Source organism: Elephas maximus, chromosome 19 (genome assembly GCF_024166365.1).
Source record: "Elephas maximus indicus isolate mEleMax1 chromosome 19, mEleMax1 primary haplotype, whole genome shotgun sequence".
NCBI lineage: Eukaryota > Metazoa > Chordata > Mammalia > Proboscidea > Elephantidae > Elephas > Elephas maximus.
The window spans coordinates 27,165,023-27,177,137 of NC_064837.1; the positions used below are offsets into that span (position 1 = coordinate 27,165,023).

Sequence of the window (12,115 nt, forward strand, 5' to 3'; positions counted from 1 at the left end):
AATTCTCTCCCAGCATCGAGCAGATGACTCCACTGTGGTGGTTCCAACAGCATGGGCAGAGCCGACAGGGTTCCCTGTCTGCCTATAGAGATCTAGAAATGCCGAATAAGATTCCACAGAAAGAATGTTTAAAATCAAAGTGGAGGTTAAAGAAGAGATAACCTCCAGGTGCCAGAAGGAAGGGGGAACGTGAAGCCAGCATGGCAAGGTCTGGCTGGTGATGGAGAGGGACAGGACGGTGCTGGCCTGAGCAGGGTGGCACCCTCCGTAGGCTGCCTGGTCTGTGGAAAGGGCACTAGAAGTCTGCCTTGCAGCCTGGCAAAGTGGCAAGAAACCTCTGGGTGGGAAGAAAGCAAACAAGCAAACGAATAGTCTTTCATTAAAAACTAAAGCTTCTCAAGAGACAGAAAGGGCCACATGAACCAGAGACTACATCATCCTGAGACCAGAAGAACTAGATGGTGCCCAGCTACAAACGATGACTGCCCTGACAGAAAACACAACAGAGAACCCGTGAGGGAGCAGGAGAGCAGTGGGATGCAGACCCCAAATTCTCATAAGACGAGACTTAATGATCTGACTGAGGCTGGAAGGATGCCAGTGGTCATGGCCCCCAGACCTTCTGTTGGCCCAGGACAGGAACCCTTCCTGAAGCCAACTCTTCAGACATGGATTGGACTGGACAATGGGTTGGAGAGAGATGCTGGTGAGGAGTGAGCTTCTTAGATCAGGTGGACACTTGAGACTATGTTGGCATCTCCTGCCTGGAGGGAAGATGAGAGGGTGGAGGGGGTTAGAAGCTGGTGAAAAAGACATGAAAAGAGAGAGTGGAGGGAGAGAGCAGGCTGTCTCATTAAGGGGAGAGTAATTGGGAGTGTGTAGCAAGGTGTATATGGGTTTTTGTGTGAGAGACTGACTTGTAAACTTTCACTTAAAGCACAATAAAAATTATTAAAAAAAAAAACAACAACAAAAACTAAAGCTTCCCTCTCTCTTTTTTGACCTCTTGAAAAGCAAATCTACTGCAGATCACCAAAGACAAAGAGAAAACCTTAAGAGAAGCGAGAGAGAGAAAAGCCACATTACTTCCAAGGAAACAATAGGCCTTCTCATTCAATGTGAGAAAATAGTGAAAAATATACTCTTCAAAAGGGTGAAGGAACGTTAACTGTCAATCTAGAATTCTTTACCCAACCTCTTTCTCCAGAGCAAGGGCAAATGAAGCTTTCTCAACCAGAGAGCTGGCCAATCTCAGCTCTCACGAAATGAATTACAGTAGGCCATCGTTAGGAAAGACACTGAATCCAGAAGGAAATAGTGCAGCCTGTGATGTGATGGGCAAATAAACAGGCACACGTGTAGGTAAATCTAAATAAGCATTAACTATAAACAACAATAATAAAGATGACTAATTTTTTGAGGTTTAAAATAACCTTAAGTGAAAATTCTGGATAACAGCGACATGGCAGATGGAGTGGTAGTCTTGGAGAAGTGTTCAAAGGTCTTCGTCTCATTTGGGAGGAGGGGGAGAGACTGATTAACTTTAGATTTCCTTAAGGCAAACGTGAAAAACCAACAAACAAACTGGGAAACGAGAACACCAGGCCATAATGTAAACTTTCACAGCAGGAGAAGGAAATGGAAAAGAAACTGATCCATCTAATGGGAGGCAGGAAACGGGAACAAAAGAAGCAGTGAAGAAACATGGGAACAAGAAAGTATAAACCAGTATGGAATAAATAAACTGAAATATATAAACAATTGCGATAAACACAGAGCTGTAAACTTCTTATTGAATAGGATTTCTCAGATATCATTAAAAAAAATGCAGCTATATGCTCTGAAAAAAAAAAAATCTACATCAGAATGACAGAGAAAAAACAAAGGGGTGGAGCCAGAGATGCGGCAAGTATGAATCGAAAGGAAGCTGACTAAAAGCACGTGGGGGAAAGAGCTCATTAGATCATTGTTTTATCAACGAGTAGTTCATCAGGAGGAAACTCTCCAGAAAATAAAAATTAATACATCTGTGTGATACGTATGTATGTATAAAATACAGATTTTTATAGAGGTAATGAAAGTCCATAATCATAGTGAAAGATTTTAACGTACCTTTTGCAAAAATTTATAGATCAGCAGACAAAAATGTTAAAAGAACATAGATTTGAGCAACCCAATTAATACGCTTGATCATATGTATGTGTGTATACATGTATGTACATGAATATTCATATTCATACACACAACAATCAGATGACACACATGCTTTTAAAGTACATGTAGACTAGGTCCTGGACCATAAAGAAGGTTGAATAACTACCTAAGCATTGGCATCTTTTCTGACTACAAGGCAATAAAAATAGAAATTAAATGAAAGGACAATAAAATAATAATAGCAAAAAAAAAAAAAAAATACAATACTTACCAAGTGCTTTATAAATAACAATGTATGAAATCCTTGTAACGGCACTAGGTAGGCTCTATTCTCGGAAGAGGAAATGCGGCCCAAAGAGGCTGAGTACCTGTCCAAGGTCACATAGTACAGCTAGGATTTGAACCCAAGCAACTGGGGCCAGAGTTTAAGTTTTAACATTCATGCATTTTGCCATTAAAATAGTTATCAGAATATGTTGTTAACTGCTTTCCCTATTTACTATGTGCTTTTTTTTCTGAGCGCAGTGGCTACCTGAGCATTTTCATTCCCTTATCAAGAGCTGGAAACTCTGGTAGCATACTGGTTAAGAGTTTGGCTGCTAACCAAAAGGCTAGCAGTTCGAATCTACCAGGTGCTCCTTGGAAACCCTATGGGGCAGTTCTACTGTATCATATAGGGTCCCTATGAGTTGGAATGAACTCTACAGCAATGGGTTATAAAGAGCTCATAGCGCAGTGTAGGGTACAAAACAGAACTTTCATAAATATCTATGCTGTTGTTGTTGTGAGGTGCCATGGAGTTGATTCTGACTCATAGTGACCCCATGTATTACAGAGTAGAACTGCCCCATAGGGTGTTCTAGGCTGTTATCGTTACAGAAGCAGGTCCCTAGGTCTTTCTCTCTTGTAGAGAGCCTTTCAGTTAGCAGCCGAAAGTTTAACAGTTGCACCACCAGGGCTCCTAGGAATGTCTACAGAATGAAGGAATTAAAACACAAAAGCTGCTAGGGGCTGCTGACTTCAACACAAGACTGGCTACCAGATCGAGGCCACATCAAGCCATCTCCAAAGGCAGGTTGTTAAGAGGCAGTGGAGGCCATCAGTGAGCTATGGTTGGACCCAAAAGAGGTCACATGGGTGTGCGTGGCCTCTCGGTACCTTGCTCTGAGCAAAAGCCTTTGGTGTGTAGAGTGATTAAGGCATAGTAAGAGGCACTATTCCAAGAGTCCTTTTGCAAAGCGAATCATTACTTCACCCTGTAAATCCAAAGTTTCATATATTAGGTGCTTCCTTCTCTTTGCTTATGAAATTCTCAAGGAAATAAAAGCATTTGGTAGGATGGCAAACATCTGGAATGATGGAGTTTGGAAACGTATATACAAGGTTAGAGAAGTTCCAGAAATTACATCAAAGAATATGTTGTCATTTTTACGTTCCGAGGCTAAAGGAAATGAACAGACACTGGTATATGCGAATATCCTGGTAACATGGACAGGTATTTCCAGTGATCACTTGGCTGCTTGCTGGCTAGGGCTGGTGAGACTCAGCTGTACCTTGTGCAGTTGTGGAGCGGTCTTGGACTGGGGAGAGGCAGTTTGAAAACCATCATCATCCATTTACTGAGAACCTATATAGGGCTCTGTATCATACACTGTACAGGCGTCATCTCACTTCATCCCTACAAATTCTTAAGAGGAGGCACTGTGATTATGTCCCCATTGTAGATGAGGAAACAGCAGCTTAGAAAGGTCAAATAACCTTTCACACCTGGAAAGTAGAGAGGCTAAGATTCGAACCCAGGTGTCTGTCTCTTGAGCTTAACCACCATTCCGTAAGATCCTCATGTTGGGATGCTTTTCTAGCTCTAGTGTGGGCATAGCCTCTGAAGCATGCAATTGTTTAACCCTCGCTGCTATGAGCCAGAGAAAATAGCACAACGAATCTGCTGCAGTGATGCTAAATTTGGACATTTTTATTTATTTAGTTTTGTTGTATTTTAGATGAAGATTTACAGAACTAGCTTCTCATTAAACAATTAGTACATATATTGTTTTACGACACTGGTTAACAACCCCATGACATGCCCAGACTGTCCCCTTCTTGACCTTGGGTTCCCTATTACCAGCTTTCCTGTCCCCTCCTGACTTCTAGTCCTTGCCTCTGGGCTGGTGTGCCCCTTTAGTCTCTCTTTGTTTTATGGGCCTGTTCAATCTTTGGCTGAAGGGAATGACTTCATTACTGAGCTAAAAGGGTGCTCAGGGGCCATACTCTCGGGGTTTCTCCAGTCTCTGTCACACCAGTAAGTCCGGTCTTTTTTTTTTTTTTTTTGTGAGTCAGAATTTTGTTCTACCTTTTTCTCCAGCTCTGTCCAGGACCCCCTATTGTGATTTCTGTCAGGGCAGTCGGTGGTGGTAACCAGGCATCATCTTGTTTTACTGGACTCAGTCTGGTAGAGGCCGTGGTAGTTATGGTCCATTAGTCCTTTAGATTTTGGACATTTTGATCCACAAAAATGACCCCCACTTTACATGTGTTTCATGAATTGTATATTTTCTCTTCCGGGGCATCTGCTCCTTTCACTCTTTGGCCTTCACCTGGCCAGAGAAGACACTGCTGTTTACAGGCATGGATGGTTCCAGGCTTTCAAAGAAAGGGGCGCTCTCCTGCTGCTGAGAGAGATTGTGTACTGTTCCCCAGAGCACACTCAAGTCTTGACTTTCCAGAAGGAGTACCCGAGGAGGGTTGCTTTTCCACGGTGACTCTTGGTTCCTGCTTTTGTCAACCAAAGAGTTCCTGTTCTCTGTGCCTCAGCAGCCCTTCCCTGGCAAGGTGGGCGGGGCTACTGCCCCCCTGAGTTGGAAGAGGCCTGGCTTGGTTCACTCTGAGGACCTGGCGATGGCCAGCTGCTTGGCTCTCTGATCTGTTTCCCCTCCACTCACATCAGGGACAGAGGTGGTGGGAGTGTGCCCTGTTACTTTATATGCTGGAATCTGGACTCTTTAAAGGCTGTATTCCTCTGTTCCTCCCAAAATATCCAAATGAATGCTTTACACCAGGGATAATGAAACCTTTCAAAACCAAATGAAAAGAACAAAACTATACCCACAAAAGAAAATTTTTTTTTTTTTTACCCACAGCTCCCTCAAAAATGAGAAAAGACAAAAAAAAAAAAAAAAAAAAACCCAAAACAGAAGCAACAAAACACCATCAAAACAAGAAAAACCCTACCACAAAACAAATGGGCCAGCAGCTGTCAACACAGCTGCATCTCAGGGCAGTGGCCTGGCCCTCAGGGGATGCTCCAGACCTCACCTCCTCGTCCTAAAAGGAGGGGACTGGGCTCCACAAGCATCCAAGCCCTTTGACGTCTTTCATAAGACTTCCCCTTTCTCTTCTTTCTTTTTCCTCTTCTCTCTCCCTTCAACTTCTCAGTCTCTTGGTGCTTTTTGCTCTAATGTCTTTGGGGCTTTATTTTACCAAAAATATCTGCTGGAGAGGTTTTTTTCCTTTGCTGTGTTGAGTGGCCTTTTTTTTTTTTTTTTAATATCTTTGCTGTTTCCTGCTTACATGTCTGCTTCTCTCTCGGCACTTCTGTGAACGGCATCTCTAAAGTTAGCACCATCTGTGAATATCGGTGTTTACTTTCTCTCCACATCAGTAATGAAGGCGCTAAATAAGACTGAGTCTCACTTGAACCAGGACCACCTCACTTTGAACAGATGATTTTTAGTGGTTTTTCAGGATCATCATTATTGATTTGCTTATTCAACTTGCCATTATCAAAAAGCATTTGGGCTTCTGTTTGTGTGTGGCTGTGGGTCCCTCTACAGAGGAGCTCCAGAAGCCCAGTCCCCATCATTCGAGAATTGAACATGGTAGGTTCATACCTACACACAAATGCTCTAGGAACATATAGAATAAAAAAACGGGTCAACAGGAGAATGCATAAAGAAGATTAATTATTTCCACTGGATTCAAGGTTATACAGAACGCCATTTTTGAATGGGGCTGGGAACTAAGAAAAGGAAGTTTTGCCATGAATGCAGGGGTTCCTAGGTATGGCCTTGAAACATGTTCTACATTAAACAGATAAATGTGAGGCTCTGGGATGCAAAGATAAATAACAAAACAGCCTCTGTTTTCCAGACGCGCACAGTCTGGGGAGGGAAGCCAACTTGCCAGCAAACAGGTGCTATAAAGGGCACATTATAGGCAGCACCCTGAAGGTCCAGACGGAGCGCTAAGGAGGCAGAATGGGGGAGGGCACAGTGCCACGCAGATGGGAAGGACTCTGACCTGCTCTCTTCCACGGCGCAGCTTCTTGGGCTGTGTTGCCTGCGGTTTTGATGTGCAGACACACCATGTGACTAAACTAGGCTCTCAGCACCCAGACCCAGGATGTGACCTGATTTTCCTCCCACATGCTACTCCCTGTAGACATGGACAAAGTCAGAGCCACGGAATAGGGTGCTGGGCTGGGAGAGCCTAGGGCACTGGTGCTGTCGGAGACCTCCCCAGGCTAGAGAGTTTCTCTCCTTCCGTCAACGTCTATCACCTCTAACTGTCCTTCCTCCCTGAAGCCTGCCCAAATCTCCCAGTCCAGGCATTTCCAAAGCCGTATAGACAGGAGGCAGGAAACTGGTCCTTGAAGGGTGAGGAGGACTTGGGCAAACAGAGATGAGTGGGGGCAGCCTCTCAGGTAGCTGGAAGCTTGAGCTAAGACACCGACGTGTTCCCTCGTGGCCAGTGTGGGGCTGGACTCAGGTTCGAATGTGCTTGAGCGACTGTCATAGGAGACCAGGCCAGCAGGCAGATTGGAGTTAACTGACAGCCAAGGAGTTCAGGTTTCTTTGTAGGCAATGGGGAAGCCTTTAAGGATTCTTTTATTTTTTGTTGTTGTTGAGGATACGTACAGCAGAAAATGCACCCATTCAACAATTTCTACATATATAATTCAGTGATACTGATTACATTCTTCAAGTTGTGGAGCCATTCTCATCCTCCTTTTCCAAATTGTTCCTCCCCCAATAACATAAACTCACTGCCCTCTAAGTTTCCTATCTAATCTTTTGAATTACTGTAGTCAGTTTTTATCCCATACAGATAGTTAAGAGAGCACAATGCTGAAGGCAGATATTCGTTACTAGTTTAAGCTAAACTGTTGTTTGGTTTAAAGAAGACTTCAGGGGATATTTTTGGTTTAAGGTTTAAAGATTATCTCAGGGCAATAGTTTTAAGGGTTCACCCAGCCTCCAAGGCTCCAGAAAGTCTGGATTCAATGAGATTTTTAAATTCTGTTCTGCACTTTCCCCCTTTTGATCAGTATTCTTCTACAGAATCTTTGATCAAAACATTCAGTAATAGTAGCCAGGCACCATCCAGTTCTTCTGGTCTCATGGCAAAGGGGGCCTTAACGATTCTTGATTAGAGAAGATACCATAGCATTTTGTGTTCTTAAGTGCATGTAACACTGACATTGACTTGTTTCATTCTTGGCTAGTTTACTGTCTGTCTTCCTACAGCTCCCTAGAGCAAATAGATGGTCAACTTCTCTGAAATTGTGGTGACCTATAGGAATTTCGAAACCAGTCAGTGAGTCCAATAACAATCAGCAAATTGTGGCTTACTGAACGGTTAGTTCAAATCATCATTTAGGAACTGTGAGCATATTAAGTCATTTGCTGAATCTGGAAAAAGTATTTCTCTTGGATACTAACTACCCTTTTGGAACTTTAGTTATAACACATCTGGTAGTCAGACATTCCAACTGGCAGCACCAACAGGAAGGGATGGGGACTGGAGACTTCCAGGTTCTGTGTATTTCTAGGAGTGCTGCTGAGAGCAGAAGAGGAGACACTGGGGACACAGTGGAAAGAACACGAGATTTGCAATCAGCTAGTCTACGGTTCAAATCCAGCTCTGTGGCTCTGAGCAATTAGTCTTTTTAAGGTCATTTAAGCTCAGTTCTCTTAACTGGGATAGATAAGAATGATACTATCTCAGAGGGTTTTGGTGAGAGCTGAAGGAGAAAATACATGCGTAGTGGCTAATGCAGTGTCTGGCACCAAGTTAAAAAAAAAAAAAAAAAGCTGCCATCGAGTTATTCCGACTCACGGTGATTCCATGTGTAAGTGCCCCATAAATGCTAACCGAGAAATGTGATTTAATTAAGGAGGATCTTATTTTTAGAATGTTGGCTGACCAAGTGATCCCAGGGCTGAAAGAACCCTTGCCTGCGCATCTGACGGCCTCTCCCACTGACCACGGACAGCACCCTAAGAGACAGGTATGCCACATTCTAGGCTGTTCTGGTGACTAAAGGCTTGTTGTAGATTCTAGAGGGCCCTTTTAACTTATTCTTGGGTATTTTTAAATTCCATTTTAGCTCACAAAGGATGATGTTTCTTTCTTGGGGGCCGATGACATGGTTCTTTTTATACATTTTCCACCTTACTCTCACTAACCTTTGTTGCTCATCCGGGCAACTGTAACCCACGGCAAAGACTATTTAACTGGGTAGCAAGTAACTGGGGATTTCTGTTCTGAGGGGAATTCAAAGAGGTTAAAACAGAAGTAACTATCTCATAAGCTGACCACAGAATGCTGAGATGAAAAGAAACAAACTGCCCACCTTCTACCACCTGTTTGAGAACAGTTATGCTCGCTAAAAAAAAAAAAAAGTTCCCTTGTCTTGCTGTGGTAAAGAAGCCTTTACCACGCGAAGAATGCTTTTGATGGAAAATCTACCCCAGCCCAGCTCCGATACACACTTTCATGCTTGTAATAACAGAGGCAAGGCAGGCCTTTCTATCAATATGTTCCGCACACTTCCTAGCAGGCCTGCTTTTTCTATTCTGCATTTGCTATTTTAAGTGAGTACATAATGCATCGATTTTCCGACTCTTACTCATTGCCACTGCTACACAACTGAGGGCTCAGTAATCTTGTCAGGCAGAACAGAACAATATTCCAACAGATGAAACATTCCATACAGCCTGATTTCTCTTTTCCTGGGATGGGGCATCTATTTCTGGCCCTATAATGAGAGCTGAACTGGTGGCTGTGGTCCAGTTCTTCTTGCACAGGAATCCCACATCACAGAAACCACTTGCCACGCTGCTGCTGGTAGACACATCAAAGGCTCCCGTGGGGTCCCAAGCTCGTCTGATTGCTCCCTTCATTTTTATTTTAAGTTCCCAGAAACGGGCTTTTGGACCCAAGCTGGAGCTTGCTGGCAGGAAGCAAGCGTGGGCTCTCTAGGCCACAGTGCACTTTCCCTGCCTACCACCAAGGCTCCCATTCTCTTCATGAGCATTCCCTTGATTTAAGAGCCCAGGAGTGACCTTCGTTTCTTTGTCCCCCAGTCTCCTAGGAGATTTCAGTGTGAAGTGCCCCCCATGTGGCTTTTTGCCAAATCTGGCTTGACCTTGAGTGGAGACACACTTCCAGTAGAAAGCCAATTGCATCTGATATCTCAGTGGGCAGTTTCGGCAGATTTCCCCGCTGTGTGTGTTTACAGCTTTAGTGGCTTCTAATATAGACCTTATTTACTGCCTGCAGGGTAACCTGGGAGACAGAGCAGAACAATCTGCCGCTATACCCATTGGCTCACAAATGAGTTAGTCTCAATTCCCCAAGATTTACTCTTCATACCTGGTCTACAAGGCCTGGGCCACTTCCACCAATCCCTCCAGTTCCTATTCACTTCAGGTCATGCCAATTAAAAATGGCATAAAACACCCCAATGTTTAGATTGAGCGGGTGCAAAAGTGATTCTATTGAAAAGTGAATTCATTCAATAATTTCTGTCTGAAGAACTAATTCATCGCATCAAATGATTCAGCCAGCCGAATGGAGATCTTGAATTGCTGGCCTGCTCGGGGCCTGCTCTTCTCTGGGCCTGCTCAGTCACACACCCTGAGTAATATTTAGGTCACTGCTGCCCGGGCACATCTGAAAAATGGTTTGTGCCCTGATTAGACAGTTACATATTTGTTTTAAATGACTGCCATAGGAGGGGACCCAGGGGCTTTTTAAGGCAGAGACGCTCTATCAACAAGTACTGAAAAAAATCTGAAGTGGACTGAAGCGAATAACCTCTTTGTCCAGCTAAAAGCAGACTAGCGTCAGCTTCACAGCTGATACCTAATCTCTGGGTTGGGGAGTGTCTCCACTTCCTCTTGTCTCCATTTCTGGGAGCCCACGGCGCAATGATTCTCAACCCTGGCTCTACATTAGAATTACCAGAGAAGCTTTTTTAAAAATACTAATGGTCAGGCCCCACCTCCAGAGGTTCGGATTCAGCTGGTCAGTTTCCAGGTGAGTTCCAACGCAGCTAGTACCTGCACCACTGTCACAGAACATCAAAGCATCACCCTCTCTGGGAGCCACTAAAGAAGAGCTGGTCCTTTTTTGTCTCAAAGAGATGTGCAAATCTGCTGCCTGGACCAGGCTTAGCAAATGGCAGGATTCCATTTATATACAATTTAACTAATAAATCAAACTTTTTGTAATGACAAATTTCTAATATACAGTAAGAGAAAATAGTTATGTAAGAGTTACCTGGAGCAACTTTTATAAATGGTTTGTATAGGAGGGGTTAAGCCCCCCAGAGGGTCACTGAGCTTGGAAGAGGACTGTGGAGATGGTATTCCTCCTGGTACCCTTGCTCACCATCCAGACAGCACCCCGTCCCCCTATGATCCAGTCATCACCCTCTTTCTTAACCACGCCTCATCCCTTTATTCAACAATTATCGTGTCCCTACTATACACTGGTCCTTGCAGATACGGCGGTGAATAAGACTCCTGCTCTCAAGGAGTTTATAGTCTATTGTGGGAGACTGACATAAATGATAATTACACACTCATTGCTATTTATTCATAATTCTGCTAAGAGTTTTGAAAGTAAAAAGTACAGAATGCTATGGAATCACATGAAGGAGGGCCTAATCTAGACTTGGGAGAAGCAGGAAGTGATATTGAAAACATTTTATTTTTAAAAAGAAATAATAAATACACATGGTAGCATATTCCCAGGTACCAAGGGTTTGTACAGGGAAAGTATGTCGTCCTCCAGCCCTACCCTCTGGTGTCTCAGTTCTCCTTCCTGCAAGCATCTGCAACTCCATTTACTTGTGTATCGGTTCAAGGTTGTTCTATATGGATACATGCAAAAATATACATATACATACACACTTTTTTTTTTGGAGGGTGACTTTAAAGGTAAAACCCCCAGTCTTTAAGCATCCGAAAGCACATATTTCATTTCTGATGCAGGAATGACAGCAATGAGATCATATTATGGAAATAAGAAGATACTGGAGAGCCACCTGACTCATGCCCAAGACAAGAGTGGTCCATGGCTTTTTGCGGTTAATTCCAGCTTCATCATTTAAATATTAGGTGTGACCTTCAGAACATGGAGGAAGTCATTCCAAAACATACTGTTAGACCAAATGCCTAACGGTGTCTTGAATATAGTTGGTGTCTAGAAAAAAAAAATTGAATTTATTTAGATCATGAATGTGTCCCTTTTATGGACATTCTAAAAGGGTGACATAAACCTGTGTTCTTTTTGCACTTTTTTTTTTTTTTTTTTAAGAATAGGGCATCAACTTGAATATAAGCCAATCTGACATATTAAGCCAGTGCCATTAGAGCAAGGATGCTGCCCCAGGGCAAAGATGATTAGCAGAAGGGTTATCTGTCGGGGTCCCCCAGCACCTTCATTCCCAGGTGGCTGTGAATGCTAACGGCAGCACTTCCCCCACCCCTTCCCCAGCCCTGCATTTCTGATCTAGACGGAGAACTCCTATGGTCCATGAATTCTATAAGGTCCTGGATGAGGTAAGTGACCTGGCCCAGGAAAGGGTCCCCAAGCCAGGGCCAGGATGGGACTGCCTGCCCAAGCTTCCTGCTCTGCCAGGAACAGACCCCCACAATAACTATCGCTCCTCTCT

At 43.7% G+C, this 12,115-nt stretch overlaps 1 protein-coding gene across 2 annotated transcripts in view; it reads right to left on the reverse strand.

Moving 5' to 3' along the window:
- MYO1D (myosin ID) overlaps window positions 1-12,115 on the reverse strand; it is a 348,885-nt gene that overhangs the window by 11,839 nt on the left and 324,931 nt on the right. Inside the window, exon 22 of one of the 2 annotated variants that reach the window (XM_049861251.1) lies at window positions 2,424-11,643. The exons of the other annotated variant lie outside the window; for it this stretch is intronic. Within the exon in view, the coding sequence (XP_049717208.1) occupies window positions 11,616-11,643 (28 nt within the window). The 3' untranslated portion in view covers window positions 2,424-11,615. Of the gene's footprint in view, window positions 1-2,423; window positions 11,644-12,115 lie in introns of those variants that run through there. 2 annotated transcript variants of the gene reach the window in all.